This window comes from Ornithorhynchus anatinus, chromosome 4 (assembly GCF_004115215.2).
Source record: "Ornithorhynchus anatinus isolate Pmale09 chromosome 4, mOrnAna1.pri.v4, whole genome shotgun sequence".
NCBI lineage: Eukaryota > Metazoa > Chordata > Mammalia > Monotremata > Ornithorhynchidae > Ornithorhynchus > Ornithorhynchus anatinus.
Window position 1 is genome coordinate 51,410,098 of NC_041731.1, and position 26,334 is coordinate 51,436,431.

Sequence of the window (26,334 nt, forward strand, 5' to 3'; positions counted from 1 at the left end):
TCAAGGAATTCTGGTGTACCATAATAATTGAAAATCACCCATTTTCATATTGGCTGTTTAGAATAAGCGTGAGCCAGAGTTAACTATTAAACAACTACCTAGGAATATTAATACTCAGCTATGCTAGTGATATAGTTCCTTCTTATGTCTGAAATATTTATTTTGAAATGAAAGCTATATTATAATAATACAGTTTTATGCTTTACACAGCTTCTCGTTCAGCTGAGGAACCTGAATTATAACATTAGGAGTTTTCTGTGAAAAAGCATGTAATGCATCTCCCATGTTAAATATGAAATTATAATCTTCATTGCTCTGAGAATTTTTCACACCTGCCTTTTTGGGAGGATGCTCTGTAGTAAAGTATTGTTAACTCTAGGTAATTGGGAGTTAAATAAATCCAGATGACTGAAGCTCAACACTCAACCTGATCATGTGCCCCTAACCTTAGTGAATATTAACTGAGTCAACTTTTAGCTTTTATCATTTGTAACTATGCTTTAATTCTTGCCTGTTGTGTGTTTGAAATTTGTTCCTCTTTCCTCCCCTATTAGAATCGCAGCTTCTTTAGGACAGGGACTATGTCTTTGATTCCAACTAAAAAGCTAGAATACAATAGGTGCTCAGTAAACACTAGTGATTATGATGATGATGATGATGATGATGACAATCATAGTATTTGTTAAGATGTTGAGACAAGTGACTTGCCCAAGGTCAAACAGCAGGCAATTGGCAGAACTTGGAACCCTGGGAACCCAGATCTTCTACCTCACAGTCCTGGGCTCTTTCTATGTTGTCCTTTTTCAGACTGGCATCTACTTATCTCTACAGCCCAACTATTTCACTTCTATGTCTTCCTCTTCCTTTTCACCTCCATTTCAAACCAACTTCTACTCTGTAAACTTCCCTCTTGACTGTGTGCTCCTTGTGGGCTGGAAACCCATCTACCAACTCTGTTGTGTTGTACTCTCCCAAGCACTTAGTACAGTGCTCTGTACACGGTAAGCACTCAATAAATACCATTCACTGACTGATTGAGAATTTACTATGCGCCAAACTAGGGCAGCTAAAAAAATTAGGCTGAAAACAATTCTTGTCTCACATGGAGCTCACAGTCTTAAGTACAAAGGAGAAAAAGTATTTAATTCCCACTTTATAGATGAGGAAATTGAGACACAGAAAAGTTAAGTGACTTGCCCAAGGTCACACAGCAGACAAGGGGCAGAGTGGGGATTAGAACCCAGGGACTCTAACTCCCAGACCCATGCTATTTCCAATAGGCCTCGCTGCTTTCAAAACCATAACTGAACATAATGTTTACTTTTTCAGACAAGTGCATACCCAACATTTTTGACTATCCAAACTTTTATTTTCTTTCCTTTATAAAACAACCTTTGGTCGAGATAACTAACATTTGTCTCATCAGTTTTCATCTATAGTCAAACCTGTCAGAAAAATTATAGATGCAGAAAGTTGAGTTAATATTTCACCAAACAATAATCCAGATTTTTCAAATGCCTCCAATATTATAGGAGAAAGTAAGATATTTGGGAAAGTCCATAAATCCTTGGAGGCCACTAAAGCCGATTTAATAATCTTAGGTAGCAATTAACTAATAATTTAGGGGCCTGTAAGTAGTTAATGCTGCTTCTCCAAAAACTTGGTTTTCATCTAGACCCAAGGATGCACACTGGGAAAACATGCCTTGATGGGTAGCCTGGATTCCCATGAGAAAGGTCGAGGATAAATATCTCCTTTCATAGTTTCCTTCCCTCAGGTAGGTTTGACCTGTTGGAATGACAAGACTCAGAAGTTGGCGCTGACTTCAAGCTCCGAGAACGGATGGGCGTCCTGTGCATTAAGTTCTGGGAGATGGACCGGTGAAGATTCTTCATGGAAGATGTAGCCGCTGTGGCCAAGACCCAGGGGTGGTTCAGGGCCTGGCCTGCTGACATGCGAAAAGTGGAATCCACGTTTAACAACTGGTCTATAAAGTCCTTTGCCAAGTTTGAAACATTTGGCCAGGGCTGAGAAGAGAAAAGGGGAAAGATATCAGAGCTAGTAGTTACTTGGTTCTATAAATTAGGGCCTCTTCAGTAGGAAACCATTGCAAGAATAAACATATTGTAAGGTCCTCAACTGATAAAATGTATGATTTCTCTAATTGGTTCATTTTAATGGGGAGGTTCTCTGTTGAGCCCAAAGAGTTCCCATTGTCTTCAACCAGTTGATTACAGCAGAGATTCAGAATGTGGAAGGGTTTTGACAGTTCAGTTACTCTGCTCAGCTCTTTGGCATTACAGGTCTTCTGATTGGCAATGACTACAGTATTTTAAAAATAATTCAAGCACATATCAGTAGTGAATAGCTAACTGGACGACTTATCAATCACAAGCAGATGAGAAAAGTTGCTATTTTGGCTCCACCCACCTTGCCTGAAAAAAAAAAAGTCTATTTTTCTAGTGTGTCTAGTACGGCTCCTCTATCTTTTGAAGGTATGTCAGTGAAGAAATAAATTTTCTTACAATAAAAAAGAAAGAACCATCCCCTCTTCTTCTTTCCCCGGTCCCACAGTGAACAGAGGAAGCATTGGGAATAAAATTGAGTTTTTATAATGTATTCTATTCAATGAGCAGCTCATCACCAGGCAAGGAAAATAAGAAATACACAAAACAATGAGGTTTTTGTAACCAAAGGGCTTCACATCCTTTTTGCTGCTATAAAAATAATTACTGAGACATCAGGGCAGCTTTCTGCACAACAGCCATGTGACCCAGTTGATAAAACCTGTAAGCTCTTCCCTCTAGATTATAGGCTCCTTGTAGGCAGGGTACGTGCCTACCAATTCTGTTATATTGTACTCTCCTAAGTGCTTAGGACAGTGCTCTGCACATAGTAAGTGCTTAATATGAGTAATGTATTTATGTAATTCTTCAGGATTCCACTTCCCTGCTATCAATGGGAGAAGTAATGCTGGTGTGATTGTAAAATTTCATGAAATTGACAACCAAAAGGTACTTTCCATAGGTTGCCTTGGGTAAAAGAAGCAGCATGGCTCAGTGGAAAGAGCCTGGGCTTGGGAGTCAGAGGTCATGGGTTTGAATCCCATCTCTGCCACTTGTCAGCTGTGTGACTGAGGGCAAGTCACTTCACTTCTCTGTGCCTCAGTTACCTCATCTGTCAAATGGGAATTAACTGTGAGCCTCACGTGGGACAACCTGATTACCCTGTATCTACCCCAGCGCTTAGAACAGTGCTCTGCACATAGTAAGCGCTTAACAAATACCAACATCATTATTATTATTATTATTATTATTACTGGCAAAGTGGACAGTCAATCAATCAATCGCATTTACTGTGACATTACTGTGTTCAGAGCACTGTACTAAGCACTTGGGATAGTACAATATAACAGTCTATAGGCATGTTCCCTGCCCAAAGTACTTTTACAGTGTAATGGGGGAGACAGACATTAATATAAATAAATTAATAAAATTATTGATAGTCACTTCAAGTCAATCCTATTTATCGAACACTTACTGTGTGCAAAGCTTGGGGAAGTACAATACAACATTTAACAGACATATTCCCTGCCCACATCAAGCTTACAGTCTAGATGGGGGTAGACAGACATCAATGCAATTAATAAATTACAGATATATACATAAGTGCTGTAAGGAGTGGGCAAGGTGGTGTAATGCCTTAAAGCCAATGATGAGGAATTTTTGTTTGATGTGGAGGTAGATGGGCAAACACTGGAGGTTTTTGAGGAGTGGGACAACTTGTCCTGAACACTTTTGTTGAAAAATGAGCCAGGCAGCAGAGTGATTTACGAACTGGAGTGGGGAGAGACGGGAGCCTGGGAGGTCACCAAGAAAGGCGATGCAGTAATCCAGGCAGGATAGGTTGAGTGATTACATTAATGTGGTAGCAGTTTAGATGGAGAGGAAAGGGCAGATTTTATTGATGTTGTGAAGGTGGGACCGACAGGATTTAGTAAAGGGTTGAATACATGTGTTGAATGAAAGAGGGGAGTCATGGATAATGCCAAAGTTACAGGCTTGTGAAGTGGAAAGGATTGTGGTGCCATCTACGGTGATGGGAAAGTCAGGGGGAGGACAGGGTTTGGGTTGGTAGATGAGTTCTGCTTTGGAAATGTTAAGCTTGCAGTGATGGAAGGACAACCAAGTTGAGCTGTCTTGAAGGCAAGAGGAAATGTGAGACCAGAGAGAGGGAGAGAGTTCAGGATTGGAGATGTAGATTTGCATATTATCCACATACAAGTGGTAGTTGAAGCCTTTGGAGCAAATGAGTTCTCCAAGAAAGTGGATGTAGATGAAAAATAGAAGGGGATCCAGAACTGAATCTTGGGTGATTCCCCACAGTTAGGGAGTGGAGGCAGAAGAGAGACCTGGTAAGTAGACAAAGAATTAATGGCCAGAGAGATGAGGAGAACCAGGAGAGGACAGAATCAGTGAAGCCAGGATTGGATAATGTTTCCAGGAGAAGGGGGTGGTCCACTGTGTTAAAGACAGCTCCTTATCTTCTCACCCTAACCCTCTCTTCCCCATGACTTTCCCATCACTGTAGACAACACCACCATCCTTCCTGTTTCACAAGCCTGCAACCTTGGCATTATCCTTGACTCCTCTCTCTCATTCAACCTACATACTCAATCACCCTGTCGATCCCACCTTCACAACATAGGTAAAATCCGTCCTTTCCTCTTCATCCAAACTACTACCACATTAATGCAATCACTAATCCTATCTCCCTTGGATTACTGCATCAAATACCTTGCTGATCTCCCAGTCTCCTGCCTCTCCTCACTCCAGTCCATACTTCATTCTGCTGCCCAGATCATCTTTCTATAAAAAAGTTCGACATGTCACTGCACTCCTCAAAAAACTCCAGTGGTTGTCCATCCACCTCCATATCAAACACAAACTCCTTACCATTGGTTTTAAAATACTCCATCACCTTGGTCCCTCCTTACTCACCTTGCTTCTCTCCTACAACCCAGCCCACACACTTTGTTCCTCTAATGCTAACCTACTCACTGTACCTTGATCTTGTCTATCTCACTGCCGACCCTAACCCATGTCCTGCCTCTGACCTGGAATGCCTTCCCTCCTCAAATCTGACATACAATTACTCTCCCCACCTTCAAAGCTTTACTGAAGGCACATCTCCTATAAGAGGCCTTCCCAGACTAAGTCCCCCTTTACTCTTCTCTCACTCCCTTCTGTGTCACCCTGACTTGCTCCCTTTTCTCTTCCCCTCATCCCAGTCCCACAGCACTTATGTACATATCCAAAATTTATTTATTTGTATTGATGTCTGTCTCCCCTGCTCTAGACTTTAAGCTCATTTGGGGCAGGAAATGTGTCTGTTGTATTGCACTCTCCCAAGTGCTTAGTACAGTGCTCTGCACACAGTAAATGCTCAATAAATATGACTGACTGACTGAATGAATGAATGAAAGGCAGCTGAGAGGACAAGGAGGATTAGGATGGAGTAGAGGCCATTAGATATGCTATGGGACTGAGGGAAGATTGAATGAAGGGTACACATCCTAGCCCCAAAACAGCATAGAAGGGAATGGGAGAAGAAGAAATGAGGAACTGGTCAGAGAAGGCCTCTTGGAGGAGAGGTGGTTTAATAAAGCCAGGACCTTTCCTGCTAGATGGGTCACTTGGAAAAGGTTTCTGTACCAACGTGTTGATGGTTAGATTCTCTTTAACCTTCCTTCTCCCCCAGATTCTTGGCTTCCGGGGCTTGGAACACCTGGGCCATGTTTCCAACCCTCAGAAGGCTTGCAGGGATCTCTCTGGTCATTAATTCTCTTTTGGAGTGTAACTGGCTCCTTTGAGTACCCTTAGAAGCCCAGCCCTCCAGTTTCTTCTTGAGTGGTAGCAACCTCTGCCACAGAGATACCCTTCTACCTACTTAGATGGAACTGCAGTTCATAATTGAACTATGCAAAGTTCACTTGTCTTGTTGTCTATGCTGAATTTAAGATTAATTTAAATGATTATTGGTATTCTTGCTAACTTCTGTGGACATGCCTCAAGGGTGGAAGCCAGGGGAACCCACTGCAGTTTGGACTACCCACGGGAGCTGCTCCTTGCCCAGGCCAGCTGTGGGCCTGGAAGACCCCTGCATTAGCTGGTTTCTAATCCCCTTAGGAGTTGAGGGAGGAAAGGAGTGTTCCTGCTACAAACCTAAAGCACTGTTATAAAGCTTAATGAATTTAGGAACTGGAAAGGGATATTGATATACTTAATATGAAAAACAAATTTCTTGAATAATTGGTTTATTTGCTCAGAACCCAGCAATTGAGAATGTTCCTGGATCCAGCTGGACAGAACTACCTCTCCCCTCAAGTCCACCAAATCCCATCCCTTCCCATCCCATCTTCAAAACCCTATTAAAGTCAGCTTCTCTAAATGGCCTTCCTGGAACAATGCCTCTTCTTTTATGCCATCCCTTCAGATTCCTTAGAACTCCTGGGCATGTCAGTATATTCATTTTTCTTGTAGGCATTTAATCTTCAGTTCCTTATTTGTATCCACACTCTTTTATGACTCTTTTATGTTTTATGACTCTTACCCCCCTCTCAAGGTCACACCTGTAGAGTTTCCAGTACTCTACCAGTCTTGGTTATGGGAGGGAGAATCAAGCAGAGGCACAGCCATTCCATTCCGAGCTTGCCCAGGGGCTAGTGAGTGGAAGGCAATCGGCTAGAAGTCAAAACTCACCCATGCTGGGCAGCAGCGGCAGGGGAGAGAGAGTCGAGGGTGGAGACTCAAGTTTACTGCGTGGAAGGAGGCAGTGGTAAGTCACTTCCATGTTTTTACCAAGAAAACTCTGTGGATACTGTACGAAAATGATAGCAGGTGGAGAATGGGGCATTCTGAGAGAGATGTGTCCATGGTGTTGCTATGGGTCAGAAATGACTCTATGACATAAGACAAGGCAAGCCAACTTATCTCCCCAATAGACTTTAAACTCCTTGAGGGAGGAGGCCATGGCTTACTTCTTTTGTGCACTGCAGGGTGCCATATAGTTTACTGCACCAAGTGGGCAGTCAATTCTTCTACTACTACTACCATTACAGCCTAGAAAAGGGCTTCAATCAAGGTAGCTATTATTAATGATGATGAGGAGGAGGAGGAGGTTGGAAAGAGACAGGAGGCTGAGAGGGAGGATGTTTCATAACTAAAGAAGAAATCCTATGGAGAGCTTGTGATTGGGGTTCTCTGACTTCCAGCTCAGCAGCCTTAGTTATAAATAATAATGATGATAATAATAATAATAGTTAAATACTCCATGCCTAGTGCTGTACTAAGTGCTGAGGTATATACATGATAAACAGGTCCCACATGGAGCTCACAGTCTAAGTAGGAGGGAGAACAGGTTTTGATGAGAGAACTTAGGCACAAAAGAAGTGACTTGCCCAAAGTCACAAAGTAGGTATGTGGCAGAGCCAGGATTAGAACCCAGGTTCTTTCCATTAGTTCTGCTTCTCACTGCTTCTCAAGAAGAACCAAAACTAAGTTCTTTTTCAACTCAGACATATTAATTAGCTCTCAAGAACTTGATGAGGGTGTAGGAATCTAAATTTGAATCTATGAATCGCTCCATCAATCATATTTATTGAGAGCTCACTGTGTGCTGAACACTGTTTTAAGTACAGAGTTATGTTTAATAAACTTCATAGATTTTCTTTGCACTTGAAGCTCAAGTCTGTGGGAACCTTGGGACAAACATGGATTGATCGCATTTTACAGTCCCCTGCTGACCAGGCTTGGGTGACGGACAGGCAGCTGTCAGGCTGGCGGATGAAGGAGAGAGAGAGAGACTGGAGCCCAGGCCAGCCAGGGGGAGGGAGATGGGTCTGGGCAAGTGGTGAAAAATGGAGGAGGAGGAGGAGGGCAGGGAGTTAGGGCAGAGGAGGAGGAGGTGGACAGAGCATGTATGATATGGCAGGAGGGAAGGCCCCGGAAGAGTGAGGGGAAGCTGAGTCTTCTCAGTGCCCACCAGCCAGTCCTCAGCAATGACAAGCTGGAAAGGTGGGGCACTGGGGGATGATGCTGCCATGAGACAGACGTGGAGGGGTGGCCTGGGATGTGTGGAGATGTCTGCAGAAGGGCAGTTGGATTGTATTGCTCAAAACCGTATAGTGCAGGAGAATATCTGAGACCTGATCTCGCAAGCCCTGCAAATTGGCCTGTAGAAACACTGCTTTCTCCAGAGTGTCCCCATCCTACAGTAGACATGAGGGTGAATTTTTTGAAATCTCCCAGCTGATGTTCAAATTTTTCTTCCTCGTTATGGTTTCTAGAGCATGTGACCTAGTGGATAGAGCATGGGCCTGGGAGTCAGAAGGGCCTGGTTCTAATCCAAGTCTGCTGTGTGACCTTGGGCAAGTCAATTCACTTCTCTGTGTCTCAGTTTTCTCATCTGTAAAATAGGAATTAAGACTGGGAGTCCAATGAGGGAAAAGGATTGTGTCCAACCTGATTTGCTCATATCCACCCCACCGTGCTTAACACCATAAAAAAGTGAATTTGCCACAGTGCACCTGATCTATCTCCACTCCTTCACCTCAGCCATCTACATCAAGATCTCTTTGCTTTTGTTTCACTGAATCTCTACATCCTCTCTTCCATTCATCTTGCTTATTATTACCCAACTCCAAATCACCAAATCACATCAATTCATCCTTTACCCTATTTAGTTCCTTAGATTTTGATTCGCCTAGGGGAAAGTCCTGGGATAAACATTATCCAGTTTTGCAGAATGTGCAGTGGCAGACTTCTAGGTAATTAACTCTCAGTGCACTGCCCTTCATAACAATAATAATAATAATGGTATTTGTTAAGCACTGTTCTAAGTACTGGGGTAGTTACAAGGTAGTCACACTGTCCCATGTGGGGCTCACAGTCTTAATCTCCATTTGACAGATGAGGTAACTAAGACCCAGAGAAGTTAAGTGACTTGCCCAAAGTCATTTAGCTTATAAGTGGCGGAGCAGGGATTAGAACCAATGACCTCTGACCCCCAAGCCCGTGCTCTTTCCATTAAGCCATGCTGCTCCTTATTAGTTAGAGTATTTTCATTTTATCATATGCTCCAGGAAACGAGCCAGGATTTTGGAAGATGAAGAGATTGTAGCCTCTGTATGATGGCTTGTTCTTTGAGCTTGGTCCATAGTTGAAACTTAATGGGTAACTCCCGCTGGAGAAGACCTTCCAACAATGTCTTCATATTTACATATTTTGAATTTAAATATTTACATTTTAAATATTTTATTTTGTAATCAAATAACATCGAAGAGATGTAAGACTTCGTGAACTACTCTCCAGCATACATAAGGAAAAAATGAAAGCACTAATCCTCTTAAATATAGATTAGGCAAAATCATCTTGCAGGTGACGTCATTCTAGAAATGACTTAAGTAGGAGTATTTTCCTCCTTTATTGGAATGTAAGTAATGTTTATGATGGAGCATATCACAAAAGATATCTAGATTAAAATGTGAGGGCAGGTTACCCCTAACAATAGCTAAAGATAGATAGTGAGCTAGTGCTGCTGGCAATTTTGCTGATAACATTAGCTCATGTCTCATGCTCATTAGAGAGGCAGCGTGGCTTAGTGGAAAGGGCACAGACTTGGGAGTCAGGGAACATGGGTTATAATCCTGCCTCCACTACTTGTCTGCTATGTGACCTTGGGCAAGTCACTTAACTTCTCTGTGTCTCAGTTACCTCATCTATAAAATGGGGATTAAAAGTGTGAGCCCCACATGGGACAACCTGATTAGCCTGTATCTACCCCAACCCTTAGAACAGTGCTTGGCACATAGTAAGCACTTAACAAATACCATAATTATTATTATTATTATTATTATGCCTCTCTTGTAAATAGGAAAGTCAGGCAGGGCAGATGGGGTGGCCGCCCTGAGGGTCCCGGATTTTGAGGGGCCCATTCCCCAGGGGGCTATCTGCAGCCCTTCCCAGTAAGATGAAGGAACAGAGAAGTATTCCTGTAGACAAAGTATTTAATGGCTGAGAATGGCCCTTACCAGAAAAATGAGTCTTTCATGGTTCAAAAGCCCCCAGAATTTGGATACAGGAATGCACATTTTGGAAGCTTTTTGAAGCTTCTGATGATAATAATAATAATAATAATGGTATTTGTTAAGCCCTTACTATGTGCAAGGCACTGTACTAAACACTGTTGTGGATCCATGAAAATCAAGTTGGACAGAGTCCCTGTCCCACATGGGGCTCACAGCCTCAATCCCCATTTTACAGATGAGGTAACTGCAGGGCAGAGAAGTGAAGTGACTTGTCCAAGGTCACACAGTAGACAAGTAGCAGAGTTAGGATTAGAACCCAGGTCCTTCTGATCCCAGGCCTATGCTTTATCCATTACCCCATTCTGATGCATGTACTATGGCTCCCCAAGGTCTACATGCAGAGGACCACTTTGGCTTAAGAACCTATGTTATTTCATTTTAGAACTCTTGCGATTAGAACTGGTAAACCTCCATGTCTCATCCCCTTCTCTCCTTCCCCTTCTCCCTGGCAGTTATCAGCTTTCCACACTCAGGACTCACCCCCTCACACTTCCTGAGTGTCTGATCAACTCCTCCCCTACTGTGCCATACTTTATATTGTCTGTCTCATCCTCTAGACAATAAGGTCACTGTGGGAAGGAAACATGTCTACCAACTCTGTTATACTGTACTCTCTCAAGCACTTAGTACAGTGTTCTGCACATGGTAAGTTTTCAATAAATATGATCTATTGATTGCAGCTGCCCACCACCACCCCAGGAACAGATCCTAATGCCCCTGCAGATCTCACTACGTGGAGTTCCTCTCTCCACTGTCTTTCCTGCTCCCAGTCAAGAGGCAGGGCAGGGAAGGTGGATTGCAGATGGTGGGAGGAAGCAGCGTGAAAAGCAACGTGGTCTAGTGAATAGAGCACAGACCTGGGAGTCTGAACACCTGGGTTCTAAACCCAGCACAGCCACAGGTAGCTGTGTGGCCTTAGGCAAATCACTTCACTTCTCTGTGCCTCAGTTCCCTCATCTGTAAAATGGGGATTAAGACTGTGAGCTCTACGTGGGATATGGACTGCATCCAACCTGATTAGCTTGTATCTATGCCAGTGCCTAGTACAGTTCCTGGCACATAGCAAGCATTTAACAAATACCATTTAAAATTTTTTTTTTAAATGGGTTATAAAGGACAGGGTGAGGGCTGCTTCTTAGTCAAATTCAGTAAAACAGAAATTTTGCTTTGAATTTGAAAAGTGATTTTTGCCTCTCTGATGGGGCTTTAACTTCTCCGAACCTCTACCACTCCCAAATATTCCAACACCAAGAAAGAGATGGCTCAGAATGCTGTCCTGGGACCAACAAGGATCAGTCCACATTTATTCATTCATTCAATCATATTAATTGAGCAATTACTGTGTGCAGAGCACTGAACTAAGCACTTGGAAAATATAATACAGCAATAGAGAGACAATCCCTGCCCTCAATGGGCTCACAGTCTAGAGCAGGGGGAGACAGACATCAATACAAGTAAACAGGCATCAGTATATAGAAATACATTCCTGAAGCTCAGGATTTCATCTTATGCAGGACTCTATGCCAGCTTTACCCTGTGGTCTGCAAAAGCTTCATACCAAACTACAGAGCAGCTCTGGCTGTGGGACCTGGACCCACACAGAAAACCCAACCACCTTCTCCAGCAGTTTTATTGGTATCCCCTATGAGCTTTATGTAAATAGCAGTGCAAGGTTCTCCACCATAAGATCCTGGAATGCAATTAAGCATCACCATAGAGGAAATGTTCATTACAGCACAACTTTGTTGGGTGGAACATCTGAGGATAATGGTTAACAACAAGATTCCCAAGCAGCTATTATATAGTGTACTGAAATGGGACATATCAATCTATCAGTAGTATTTATGCATACAGTTTATAGAGCTCCAGCACTTGGAAGAGTATAATAGAGTTAATATACCTAATCCCTACCTTCAGGTTGTTGGCAATCTAACAGATGCAGAAGGTCAGAACAAAGGGTTAAAGACTGTGAAATAATAATAATAATAATATTGTTGGTATTTGTTAAGCACTTACTATGTGCAGAGCACTGTTCTAAGCACTGGGGTAGATACAGGGTCTTCAGGTTGTCCCATGTGAGGCTCACAGTTAATCCCCATTTTACAGATGAGGTAACTGAGGCACAGAGAAGTTAAATGACTTGCCCATAGTCACACAGCTGACAAGTGGCAGAGCCGGGATTCAAACCCATGACCTCTGACTCCCAAGCCCGTGCTCTTTCCACTGAGCCACGCTGCTTTGGCAAAGTACTAGCTGAAGACTTGCTACTGGTAAACTTACTCTCCCAAGCACTTAGTACAGTCATTAGACATGATTGCACCTAGAAACTTAATGTTAAGGGAGAAGAAAAGTTTTAAAATGTCCTTTTTGAAATTTTGGATACCAGAAATTTTGAATAATTTGAGTCCAGAAAGTTGAGGTTTGGCTATTTTCATATCCTAGTAAAAAAGTCAATTGGTTAGATTGCCAGATACATTTTGAAAATCTGTACTCAGCCACTACTTTTCCCCAAACAGTACAAGGAATCAAAGAGTTAAAAAAATTAAGATCAGTGGTTTGGTCTTTCCTGATCAGCAGTAACCTAGGAGAGAGGTTCATTCAAATCAGTAAAAGGCAATCTATCTTTTGTAATTTATTATTGGAGTGGGAGTGGGATTATATTTCATTCACAGGAGAGGCTCCTACTTAAAACTTTGAGATTGATGAAGTCCTAAACATTTCACATCACATCATTTGTTTTCTGTATCATTCTTATTTCTGTCTTTATTCACTGTGTCTTTATGAAAGAAACTACATTCCTTCCCCACAGATGAATACTTGATATTTACCTCGGATTTCCAGAGAGAAGGGCTAATGAGAAAGTTACCCTGCAATAGTATTCTTGATCTAAGATTCAGATAAGATGAAAAGATTAGTTTTCTCTCAATTAATTTTAAAGTGAATGGGCTAATTTTTTTTCCCAAATGCAATGCCATTTGAACAGTTCACATTTTTTAATCAGAGAATCATCAATTAACAATCCTTTCAAATTGGAGGGTTAAAAAAGTTTTGAAATTCCCAGAGAGACTGAAAATCTCACTGCGATAACAATGCTCTACTAGAGAGCTAGAGAAGGGAGGTCGGTAATCACTCAGAAAGTAGAAAATCTCTCACCAAACGCTTAGGAATCATGCTGAGGATACTGCTGTATACACTTGTATATCCAGCTGTTCTGGGATGCATGTGGTGACAAACAAATTAATTGCTTTGAAACAAATAGGTGGACAGATTCACTTCAAAGGCCATCCTGAAATCACATCTGCTCCAAATGGCCTTCCCTGACTAAGCCCTCATTTACTCTATTCTCCTTTCCCTATAGGCCATGGTATGCCTTAAACACTTTGATATTCACTCCAGCCCCACGGCACTAAGGTACATATCCTTTTACTCTACTATTTCCCCAATTTTCATGTCTGTTTGCCCCACTAGATTGTAAGCTCCTAGAGGGGAGAGATCACATCTACCATCTCTATTATAGTGTACTTTCCCAAGCACTTTGTACTAGTGCTCTGCCCTCAGTAAGTGCTCAGTATATACCATTGAATAATTGAGGGTAGACTGTATGACTCTAGAATTTAAGCTCTAAAGACTAAGCTCACTGTGGGCAGGGAAGGTGTCAGTTTTATTTTTATATTGTACTTTCCCAAGTGCTTTGTACAGTGTTTTGCACAGAGTAAGTGCTCAATAAATACAATAGAATGAATGAACTGACTGATTAATCCGGTCAAATATTTCCTCTCAATAAATTTCACAAGATCCAAAATGTTACTTACATCTCCAGTGTAGCTGTATTTGCCCTTCAGAATCTTTCTATAAAGCCTTGATTGATTTTCATCCTCAAAAGGCAACATGCCACTCAGTAAAATATAAGTAATTACCCCAAGAGCCCACATGTCCACAGCACTGGTGTAAGGGTTCCTTAGCAAAATCTCAGGCGCCATGTATTCTGGAGTCCCACAAAGAGTGGTCATGGACCAGTTGCTGCTCGCTTTGCCAGAACTAGCCAACCCAAAATCCGTGATCAAGATCTTGGACTCCACCCCCGGGTGATAATACAGGAGATTTTCAGGTTTCAGATTCCGATGAGTTATCCGTAAACTGTGCAAGTACCTTATTCCATCAGCAACCATCTGGAGAACTCGGGTAGCATCCCGTTCTGTGAAAGACCCTTGGGCGATGACTCGGTCCAATAGCTCTCCTCCGGTAGCCAACTCCATCACTAAGTACACACGATCCCGGATCTCGAAGACTTCTATCAACTGGATGATGTTGCAGTGGCTGACCCTCCTGAGGACACTCAATTCAGATGTGCACACTTCTCTGCCTTCCCTCCTGCTGGTTTCAATCAGTTTTATGGCAAAAGGCTGCTTGGTAGCCTTCTGTTCCACTCTGATAACCCTGCTGTAGTTACCCCTTCCAATAACAGCCTTGATGTCGTATCTGAAAAGAAAAACGAATCTGTGATTAATATAATCTAAATACAAGGCACCATTAAGCACTAAGCAGTTTTTTATGGTATTTGTTCAGTGTTTACTCTGTGCCAGACACTGTATTAAGCACTGGAGTAGACACAAATAAATCAGATTGAACACAGTCCCTGTCCCACACAGGGCTAAGAGTCTTAATCCCCATTTGACAGGTAAGGTAACTGAGGTGCAAAAGTGAAGTGACTTGCCCAAGGTCACACAACAGACAAGTGGCAGTGGTGGGATTAAAACCCAGGTCCTCTGACTTCCAGGCCTGTACTCTATCCACTAGGCCACACAGCTTCTCATTAGCAAATAATACAACGTTCTAGATAATAAAATGAAAGATCAAGTTGTTTGAAAACACATTATGGATAAAAGGAGAATGAGCAGTTGGGAATTTAGAGCCTGTTTCTGTCTCTGCCAGAGAGGTGTCCCTGATGTGCTAGGTGGCCTTGTAAAAGTCAGTAGGGACTGAATTCTCCTTTAGTAAATGGAATGTGTCAGTACTAACCCTTCTTTGAAGTAGTAAACCAATAGTGTCACCCATGTGAAGAATGATGTAGTAGTATAGGAATCCCATCTCAGAGTTGTGGATCTGTGTTTTAAAGCAGCATAAAGCTTTTTTATTTTCTAGTTTTCCCTTTTTGCCTCATTATTCTTTAGTTTTCTATTGCTTATTGAAGAAATGATGATGGGTACATTTTCCCAGTCTTCTCTCTTTATCTTTCTCACCTATCCACTTTGGTTTCTAATCACATGGACAGTCAGTGAGGGCCTGATGGCAGTTGGAATTTTAATGTCTGCCACTTTGCAGCCTGCCCAAATGATTTTTTTCACTCATTCTAATGGAGATAAAAAGCATTCTGGAAATAATAATTTAAAGCTCTGCCCTCAAAGTGTAAGACAGATCCATTTGTTATCTCAATTAATCATCATTCTCTGGCAGATTAACAATTTGGAAAAAAAACAAATATTGATGCTGTTTTAAACACTGGTAAGCTGCTTTAATACTCAAATTATTTGAGTGAGAATGGGTCATGGAGGTTAAGAACTGGCAGAAGACTTAAGCCCAGATAAAAGCAGCAAATGAGACAGACCCAGATGGGATGAGGAGATGCCGAGCAGACCAATTGCCATCCCAATACCCTCCAGGCCTTAAGTGGTTGAACAGCAGCCATGAATCCTAGCTTGCCCTGGAGAGGGCATTGCCAGGGTCTTTCTCCCCTCAAATAAAGATAGCTGTTCTCCCATACTGTAACCAAACAATAATGTATTTCCTTTGCTGTTGTCTTAAGCTGTTGAATCTTGTCCGACCCATAGCGATGCCAGACACATCTCTCCCAGAACACCCCACTTCCATCTGCAGTCGTTCTGGTAGTGTATCCATAGGGTTTTCTTGGTAAAACTACGGAAGCTCTTGGGAAAGTACAATACAACAATAAACAGTGACATTCCCTGACCACAGAGAAGGCCCAGAGAAGTGAAATGAGTTGCCCAAGGTCACACAGCAGACGAGTGGCTGACGGGAGATTAAAACCCATGACCTTCTGACTCCCAGGCCTGTGCTGTATCCACTATGCCATGGTAATGCCCCTCAAATGTACCTAAAATCCTAATAAGCTCAGGCACTGGGAGAATTGGGCTCAATGTTTTAAGGAAATCCATAGAATTCAAAAATGTGTATCAGTTCCAACTTCAACAGTATTCATTAAACACCTGCTGTAGGCAGAGCACGGCGGTCCATGCTGGGGCGAAGCTGCTCTCCTGCTCCTTCCTCTACCTATTCTACCTACTGCGAGGCCTTTCCCAGAGAGGGGCCTGCAGATGGCAAAGCCGAACACGGCTGTAGGACAATCTCAAGGGCGACCCGGGCTCCTCTCCGGTTCTTGTATTGCAGAGAGACTGGGGGCGGGGGAGATGGGGTGAGAAGTGGTTTACCATTGCCTCCTTCCGTGCAGTAAATGAGTCTCTGCGCTCAACTCTCTCCCATGCTGCTGTTGCCCAACACAGGTGAGTTTTGACTTGTAGCAGATTGCCTTCCACTCACTAGCCACTGGCCAAGCTAGGAATGGAATGGATATGCCTCCGCTTGACTCTCCCTCCCATAGTCAAGACTGGTAGAGTACTGGAAACTCTCCAGGTGTGACCCTGAGAGGGGAGTATTTCCTTTAGCCACCCCAAAAGCCCTGAACTTGAGATTCCACCCAATTTCCCAACAGGTGCCTTGAATGGAGAGTACTGAGTCTAAGAAAGAGCCCCAAGGCAACAGAGGAGCAGCCACACCAAGGGAGGTGGCACTTGGATCAGTCTAGAATTGTTTCTCTCTGCTAAACTACAGTGTGGGACACAAAAGGGAAATCCCAAGCATCTTGTTATCCGCCACACCAAGGGAGGTGGCACTTGGATCAGTCTAGAATTGTTTCTCTCTGCTAAACTACAGTGTGGGACACAAAAGGGAAATCCCAAGCATCTCAGACCAAAGAGAAACTAACTTATTGATGATCACACCTTGAAGTATATCCTATAGCCAAAGGCCAGTCCCACTCTCACTCCCTTGCTGGTCAAAGCCTTTTCCAAGTCTGCCCTAAATCCCTCCTTCTGCAGTTTAGTCCAACTAATCCACCTCTTACCACATTTATGTTGATATCATCAAACTCAATTTCTTCCCTTACCAGTATTTTCTTTTACCATCTGTCTCCCCAGCTAGTAGCATGGCTCAGCGGAAAGAGCCCGGGCTTGGGAGTCAGAGGTCATGGGTTCTCATCCCAGCTCTGCCATTTGTCAGCTGTGTGACCATGGGCAAGTCACTTAACTTCTCTGTGCCTCAGTTACCTCATCTGTAAAATGGGGATGAAGACTGTGAGCCTCAAGTGGGACAACCTGATTACTCTGTATCTACCCCAGCACTTAGAACAGTGCTCTACACATAGTAAGTGCTTAACAAATACCAACATTATTATTATTAGTCTGGAAGTTTCTTGTGGGCAGGGGAAGTGTCTACCAACTCTGTACTCTACTCTCGGAAGCGCTTAGTACAGAGCTTTGCACGCAATATGAGCTCAATCAGTGGATTGACTGATTGATGAAACCCCAGGCATTCCTCCCAGATTTGGTTTCCAGCCCTGGTCTCATTCTGCAGAGGAGTAGCATGGCCTAGTGGCAAGAACACGGGTTTAGGAGTCAGAAGTCGTGGGTTCTAATCCCAGCTCCACCACTTGTCTGCTGTGAGACCTTGGGCAAGACACTTAACTTCTCTGTGCCTCAGTTACCTCATCTGTAAAATGGGGCTTGAGATTGTGAGCCCCACGTGGGACAATCTGCTTACCTTGTATTTACCCTAGTGCTTAGAACAGTGCTTGGCACATAGTAAGCACTTAACAAATACCATCGTTATTATTATTCCGGCGGCCAGTCCCGATCGTGCGCTTGCCCGAAGGAGGCAGCTTGAATCCCCCTGACCTGGGTGGGTTCTGCCACCCCTTTGTTCCTCCCCACCCACCTCTTGCTGCTCCCAGCCCCTCCGGGCCACCTGTCTGCATGTCTGTCTGTCTGTAGGTCCGTCCCCAGCCCCCTATCCATCTGCATCACCATCAGCATCCCCCTCTGCATCCCCTTCTTCATCCTCACCAAGAGTAATAATGATGATGGCATTTTGTTAAAAGCTTACTATGTGCCGGGCACTGGGGTGAATACAAACAAATCGAGTTGGACACAGTCCCTGTCCCATGTGGGACTCACAGTCTCAATCCCTATTTTACAGATGAGGGAATTGAGGCACAGAGAAGTGAAGGGACTTGCCCGAGGTCACACAGCAAACCTGTAGTGGTGCTGGGATTAGAACCCAGGACCTTCTGACTCCCAGGCCCGTGCTCCATCCACTACGCTATGCTGCTTCTCACATCCCCCTCTGCATCCCTCTCCCCAACCTTCCATACATCCCACTGCACTCCTTTCGGCAGCCCCATCAGCAACTCCCTCTGCATCCCTGCATCCTCCTCTGCACCCCCTCCACAACCCCATCAGCATCCCCGCTCCATCCCCCTCCGCATCCCCTTCCGTAGCCCCCCTTTTAACCCTCTCTGCATCCCCGTCTGCATCCCCCTCCGCATTCCCCTCTGCACCCCCTTCCACATCCCACACCGCATCCCCCTCTCCATCCCCTTCCGCATCCCCCTTCGCATCCCCCTCTGCACCTCTCTCTTAACCCCCTCTGCATCTTCCTCTGCAACCCTATCAGCAAACCCCCTTCACCCCCATTAGCATCCCCCTCCGCATCCTCCTCCGTACCCCCATCAGCATCCCCCTCCACATCCTCCTCCTCACCCCCATCAGCATCCCCCTCTGCGGCCCCCTCCGCATCTCCCCCGCATCCCTCTCTGTACCCCTATCAGCATCCCCCTCCGCACCCCCCTCCGCATCCCCCTCTGCACCCTCATCACCACCCCACTACGCATAACAATAATAATAATAATGTTGGTATTTGTTAAGTGCTTACTATGTGCAGAGCACTGTTCTAAGCGCTGGGGTAGATACAGGGTAATCAGGTTGTCCCACGTGAGGCTCACAGTTAATCCCCATTTTACAGAGGAGGTAACTGAGTCACACAGAAGTTAAGTGACTTGCCCACAGTCACACAGCTGACAAGTGGCAGAGCCGGGATTCGAACCCATGACCTCTGACCCCCAAGCCCGGGCTCTTTCCACTGAGCCACACTGCTTCCCCCCTCCCCCGCCCCCGCATCCCCCTCTGCACCCTCATCAGCACCCCACTACGCATCTCCCTCTGCACCCCCCTCCGCATCCCCCTCCGCATCCCCCTCCGCATCTCCCTCTGCACCCCCTTCAGCATCCCCCTTCGCCTCCCCCTCTGCACCTCTCTCAACTCCCTCTGCATCCCCCTCTCCATCCCCCTCTCCATCCCCTTCCGCATCCCCCATCAGCATCCCCCTCTTCACCCCCATCAGCATCCCCCTCTTCACCCCCATCAGCATCCCTCTCCGCACCCCCATCAGCATCCCCCTCCGCCTCCCCCGCGGCTTTCTGGAGCGGGCTTTACCTGGCGGTGACCCGGCGGTCGAACTGGGCTTGGCACCTGGCCGCCTGCTCCCTCCTGGCCTCTTCCTCCGGAGCCCGGGCCGGCGCCCCCCGGCCGAGCTGCCCCCCGCCCCCCGGGACCTTCCCCAGGCCCAGAGGCTCGGGGGACACTTTGCGGCTCGTCCCGCAGCCCATCCCGAGCCCCCGGGGACCCCGGCCACCCCTGCCTGGCTTGTCCTGCCAGTGCTGAGGGGAATGCTGTGGCCAGCAGGGAGCCGGGGTCTCCAGGGTCCCCGGGGTCACCTGCCCCGCTCCGTGGGACCGCCCTGCCCCCGCCCACCTCTCCGTGGCGACCCTGACCCGCAGGCCCCGGGGCGGGGACACCCTGAAACCCTGGAGAAGCCTGGAGGGCCTCGAGACCCTGGTGACCCCTGGCAGTCCCAGACTGGGCTTTCTCAGACGGCTCTGGCAGCTCCATCCATCGATCCATCCATCGATCCAACGTATTTACCTAGAGCTTACTGTGGGCAGAGCACTGTACCGTCTCTATTTGTTGCCAAATTGTACTTTCCAAGCGCTTAATAATAATGTTGGTATTTGTTAAGTGCTTACTATGTGCAGAACACTGTTCTAAGCGCTGGGGGAGATACAGGGTCATCAGGTTGTCCCACATGAGGCTCACAGTTAATCCCCATTTTACAGATGAGGTAATTTAGGCACAGAGAAGAGAAGTGACTTGCCCACAGTCACACAGCTGACAAGTGGCCAAGCCGGGATTCAAGCCCAGGACATCCAGGACCTCTGACTCCCAAGCCCGGGCTCTTTCCACTGAGCCATGCTGCTTCTCAATAATGCTGGTATTTGTTAAGTGCTTACTATGTGCAGAGCACTGTTCTAAGCGCTGGGGTAGATACAGGGTCATCATCAGGTTGTCCCATGTGAGGCTCGCAGTCTTAATCCCCATTTTACAGATGAGGGACCTGAGGCACCGAGAAGTTAAGTGACTGGCCCAAAGTCACACAGCTGCCAAGTGGCAGAGCAGGGATTCGAACCCATGACCTCTGACTCCCAAGCCGGGCTCTTGCCACTAAGCCACGTTGCTTCTCTAATACAGTGTTGTGCACACAGTAAGCGCTCAGTAAATAGCATCGAATGAATGCATGTAATAAGCACTTGGGAGAGCACAAATATAACAGTTGGTACACACATTCTCTGCCCACAGTGAGTTTACAGTCTAGACGTGGAGACTGCCATTAATATAATTAAGTAAATAAAGGAAATGTTCAGGAGTGCCATGGTGCTGAGGGAGGGGTGAATAAAGGGGGAAAATCCAAGTTTAAGGTCATCGCAAAAGAAAATGGGAGAAGAGGAAAAGAGGAAAGGCCTCTTGGAGGAGACGGGTTTTTAATAAGTCTTTGAAGGTGAAGAGAGGAGTGACTGTCAGTTGGATGTGATGAGAGAAGGCAGGATGTAGAAGAAAGGTCAGTGGCGAGATAGATGAGATCAAGGTATAGTGAGTAGTTTGGCATTAGAGGAGAGAAGTGTGTTGGCTGGGTTGTAGTGAGGTGAAGTAAGAGGGGACAAAATGATGCAGGACTTTAAAGCCGTTGGTAAAGAGTTTCTGTTTGATGCAGGGGTGGGTGGGCAACCAACCTCTGGATGTAATTGAGAAGTGGAAAACTGAAAGTTTGTGTAGAAAAATGATCTCGCCAGCAGAGTGAAGAATGGACTGTAGTGGGGAGAGACAGGAGGCAGGGAGGTCGGCAAGGAGGCTGATACAGTAATCAGGGCTGGATAGGATGAGTGTTGGATTAAGTGGTAGCATTTATGAATGAAGAGGAAAGGGCAAATTTTAGCAATGTGGTGAAGGTTGAACCAGTAGGATTTTAGTAACAGATTTAATATGTGGGGATGATGATGATGATGACGATGATGGTATTTGTTAAGCACTTACTAAGTGCCAAGCACTGTTCTAAGCACTGAGGTAGATATTAGGCTGTCCCATTTGGGGCTCACCGTCTGAATCCCCATTCTACAGATGAGATAACTGAGGCACAAAGAAGTAAAGTGACTTTCCCAAAATCAGACAGTTGACAAGTGGTGGAGCAGTGATTAGAACCCACGACTTCTGACTCCCAAGCCCGTGCTCTTTCCACTAAGCCACGCTACTTCTCATAGAGAGGGTAGTTGAAGCCTTGGGAGCGAATGAGTTCTCCAAGTGAGTATAGAAGGAGACCCCAAAATGAACCTTGAAGGATCACCATTCTCCAAGGGTGAGAGGCAGAGGAAGCGCTCATCCTAGGAGGGGGATCCCTGGGTAACTTGGAGTCCCCTGTGGGCCTGGCCTAAATGGAGGGGCACTTATTGCCAACCTGCCCTGCCTCTGCTCTGCCTGCTAGGCTGTATTTCATTTTCTAAAAGTTGTTGGCTCCGAGTCTGTGTTTTGTGGTTACCTCAAAGGTAGTGGCTTTCAGAAATTATGAGCATATTTAAGTTTAGGAAGCCCTTTAAGAACCTTGGGTGACCCAAAGTATTATTTTACAGATTGTGATACTTGTGGAATGACTGGTAAAGATGGGGGCATCAAGCAAGATGAAAGTATGAAGATTATCTGTTTAGGCTTGAACTTCATCAGAGACTAATGTAGTGAGGGAGGAAAGCTTGGTTGGAGAATAAGGAGATGAGCTGGAACACCAGCCAGGAAATGTGTCTGTTATATTGTTGTATTGTACTCTCCCCAGTGCATAGTACAGTGCACTGCACATAATAAGTGCTGTATAAATATGATTGACTGAGCGAATGACCAGCTAGCCCTTTGGAGAGTGGGGCTGTGACAGTGAGTCCAGAAAGATGGCCGGGTGGGTGGTGGTGGGGTGCCATTGTACCGCATTCACTGCCTTTGAAGCAGCATGGTCTAGTGGATAGTGGATAGCAGGGTTCTAACTCTGGCTTCGCCACTTCTCTGCTGTTTGACCTTAGACAAATCACTTAACATCTCTGGGCCTCAGTTACCTAATCTGTAAAATGGGGATTAAGATTGTGAGCCCCCTGTTGGACAGGCACTATGTCCAACCACATCAGTTTGTATCTATCCCAGCACTCAGAGCAGTGCTTGACACATAGTAAGCACTTAACAAATGCCAGCATTATTATTGCACTCTGCAACCAGTGCTTGGAGTAGAAGCTCTGGAGCCAGATTTCCCCATATGGATACATCTTGGTTGAAATCAGTCTGTTCTTCAGCTGGCGAAAAAGGTAGGTAATTCACACGTCTGTAGAATTTAGTTTAGCATTGGCAGTATTTATTTAGCACATACTGGTATATAAACTGTTCATTTTGAACTTGGGGGCAAATTTCAGATGGAGTTTGAAGGGGATGGACCTCTCCCTGCAATTCTTTACCTCCCCTCTGCCTCCAGTAAGTGTTTTGAAAAGTTTCTAATTGAACTTGGTGGGCAAGAGAACCTAGCCCTGGACCTAGGCTCAGGGCAACCCCTGAACTCAGTGGTCACATTAAGTCTGAAGTGTCAGTGGGACAAGTAGGTAGAGAGGTCTTGAAGGCAGGAGGATATATGAGACTCCACTGAAGAAGAGGGATCAGGGCTGGAGATGTAGATTTGGGTATCATCTGCATAGCATTGGTAGTTGAAGCTTTGGGAATTGACCCCTTTCTCACCTTCCTTCTCTCCTTCTCTCTGCCCATTCTGATCCTTGGAGACTTCAACATCCATATGGATGTACCCGACGACTCCTCTGCCGCCCGCCTGCTATCCCTCCTCGACTCTGCCGACCTCCTCCACCATACCGCGCCCACTCACCGACTCGGTCACACCCTCGATCTCGTCATCTATTACCGCTGCACTATCGCCTCCCTCACCAACTCTGAAATCCCTCTCTCTGACCATAACCTTCTCACCTGCCTCATCTCTCACACTCCCTCCCCCTGCAAATCTTTGCTACTGCCCCACAGAGACCTCCGCTCTCTCGATCCCATCCGTCTTTCCAAAAGCATCTCTCCTCACCTTGCTGCCCTGTCCTCACTTCCCACTCTCGATGATCGGGTCTCCGCTCTCAACTCCACCCTCTCTACTCATCTCGACTCTCTCGCCCCCCTTTCCCTCCGCCGCTCTTGCTCCACTAACCCACAGCCCTGGATCACCTCCTCCGTCCGCCTCCTAAGCTCCTATGCTCGAGTTGCTGAGCGCTGCTGGCGAAAGTCCAAGCACCAAGCTGACCTCACACACTTCAAATTTATCCTTTCCTGCCTTAACTCTGCCCTCTCCTCTGCCAGGCAAAACTTCTTCTCCTCCCTCATCGACACCCATGCCCGTCACCCCCGCCGATTGTTCCGGACCTTTAACTCTCTCCTTAGGCCCCCTGTTCCTCCCCCTCCCCCATCTCTCACCCCCAATGATCTGGCCACCTATTTCCTCACAAAAATCAACACAATCAGGTCTGAGCTTCCCAAAGTCACCCCTCCGCCTCTCCCCTCCCCACCACCAACCCTCTCCCCTACTTTCCCATCCTTCCCTGCAGTATCCTCAGAGGAGATCTCCTCCCTCCTCGCAGGTGCCACCCCCTCCACCTGCGCCTCAGACCCCATTCCCTCTCACCTTATTAAAACCATCGCCCCTGCCCTCCTCCCTTCCTTAACTTCTATTTTTAACCCCTCAATCTCCAATGGCTCCTTCCCCGCTGCCTTCAAACATGCCCACATCTCCCCCATCCTAAAAAAACCTGCTCTTGACCCCACTTCCCCCTCCAGTTATCGTCCTATCTCCCTACTACCCTTCCTTTCCAAAATCCTAGAACGAGTCATCTACAATCGATGCTTAGAATTCCTTAACTCCCATTCTCTCCTAGACCCCCTCCAATCTGGCTTCCGTCCCCTCCACTCTACCGAGACTGCTCTCTCTAAAGTCACCCATGACCTCCTTCTTGCCAAATCCAATGGCTCCTACTCCATTCTGATCCTCCTTGACCTCTCTGCTGCCTTTGACACTGTCGACCATCCCCTCCTCCTCCATACCTTATCGCACCTTGGCTTCACGGACTCTGTCCTCTCCTGGTTCTCCTCTTACCTCTCTGGCCGGTCATTCTCAGTCTCCTTCACTGGCGCCTCCTCCCTCTCCCATCCTTTAACTGTTGGAGTTCCTCAAGGGTCAGTTCTTGGCCCTCTTCTGTTCTCCATTTACACTCACTCCCTCGGTGAACTCATTCTCTCTCACGGCTTTGACTACCATCTCTACGCAGATGACACGCAGCTCTACATCTCCGCCCCGTCCTCTCCCCCTCCCTTCAGGCTCGCATCTCCTCCTGCCTCCGGACGTCTCCACCTGGATGTCGGCCCGCCACCTAAAACTCAACATGAGCAAGACTGAGCTCCTCATCTTCCCTCCCAAACCCTGTCCTCTCCCAGACTTCTCTATCACCGTCGATGGCACGACCATCCTTCCCGTCTCTCAGGCCCGCAATCTCGATGTCATCCTTGACTCGTCTCTCTCGTTCACCCCACACATCCTATCCGTTACCAAGACCTGCCGGTTTCACCTCTACAATATCGCCAAGATCTGCCCTTTCCTCTCCACCCAAACGGCTACCTTACTGCTACGGGCTCTCGTTATATCCCGGCTAGACTACTGTGTCAGCCTTCTCTCTGACCTCCCTTCCTTCTCTCTCGCCCCGCTCCAGTCTATTCTTCACTCCGCTGCCCGGCTCATCTTCCTGCAGAAACGATCTGGGCATGTCACTCCCCTTCTTAAACAACTCCAGTGGTTGCCTATCAACCTCCGCTCCAAACAAAAACTCCTCACTCTAGGCTTCAAGGCTCTCCATCACCTTGCCCCTTCCTACCTCTCCTCCCTTCTCTCTTTCTACCACCCCCCCTGCACGCTCCGCTCCTCTGCCACCCACCTCCTCACCGTCCCTCGGTCTTGCCTATCCCGCCGTCGACCCCTGGGCCACGTCCTCCGTGGTCCTGGAACGCCCTCCCTCCCCACCTCCGCCAAACTGATTCTCTTCCCCTCTTCAAAACCCTACTTAAAACTCACCTCCTCCAAGAGGCGTTCCCAGACTGAGCTCCTCTTCTCCCTCTACTCCCTCTGCTACCCCCCCTTTACCTCTCCACAGCTAAACCCTCTTTTTCCCCCTTTCCCTCTGCTCCTCCACCTCTCCCTTCCCATCCCCACAGCACTGTACTCATCCGCTCAACTGTATATATTTCCATTACCCTATTTATTTTGTTAATGAATTGTACATTGCCTTGATTCTATTTAGTCGCCATTGTTTTTACGAGATGTTCTTCCCCTTGACTCTATTTATTGCCATTGTTCTCGTCTGTCCGTCTCCCCCGATTAGACTGTAAGCCTGTCAAACAGCAGGGACTGTCTCTATCTGTTGCCGACTTGTTCATTCCAAGCGCTTAGTACAGAGCTCTGCACATAGTAAGTGCTCAATAAATACTATTGAATGAATGAATGAATGAATGAATGAGTTCTCCAAGGAAGTTGGCATAGGAGGAGACTAGAAGGGGACTCAGAACTGAGCCTTGAAGGACCCCCACTCTCAGAGGGTGGGAAGCAGAGGTGGATCTGGTCCTAGGAGAGGAATCCCAAGGTGCTTTGGGAGGTGCCTTTACTGTGGGCCC

The 26,334-nt window shown here is 46.1% G+C and overlaps 1 protein-coding gene and 1 non-coding gene across 2 annotated transcripts; both read right to left on the reverse strand.

Annotated features, from left to right (window-relative positions):
* Nucleotides 1-1,560: 1,560 nt before the first annotated feature.
* On the reverse strand, nt 1,561-20,178 carry PSKH2 (protein serine kinase H2). The gene is made up of 4 exons (XM_029063569.1): nt 19,860-20,178; nt 19,711-19,771; nt 13,960-14,626; nt 1,561-2,027 (listed from the first exon to the last, which is right to left on the reverse strand). Exons 1-4 carry the CDS (start codon nt 20,176-20,178, stop codon nt 1,758-1,760), a joined length of 1,317 nt encoding a protein of 438 aa, XP_028919402.1. The 3' UTR covers nt 1,561-1,757.
* On the reverse strand, nt 16,676-16,813 carry LOC114811911. Its single transcript, XR_003759606.1, has one exon. It is a non-coding gene; the product is annotated as a small nucleolar RNA SNORA7 (small nucleolar RNA).
* Nucleotides 20,179-26,334: the final 6,156 nt, after the last annotated feature.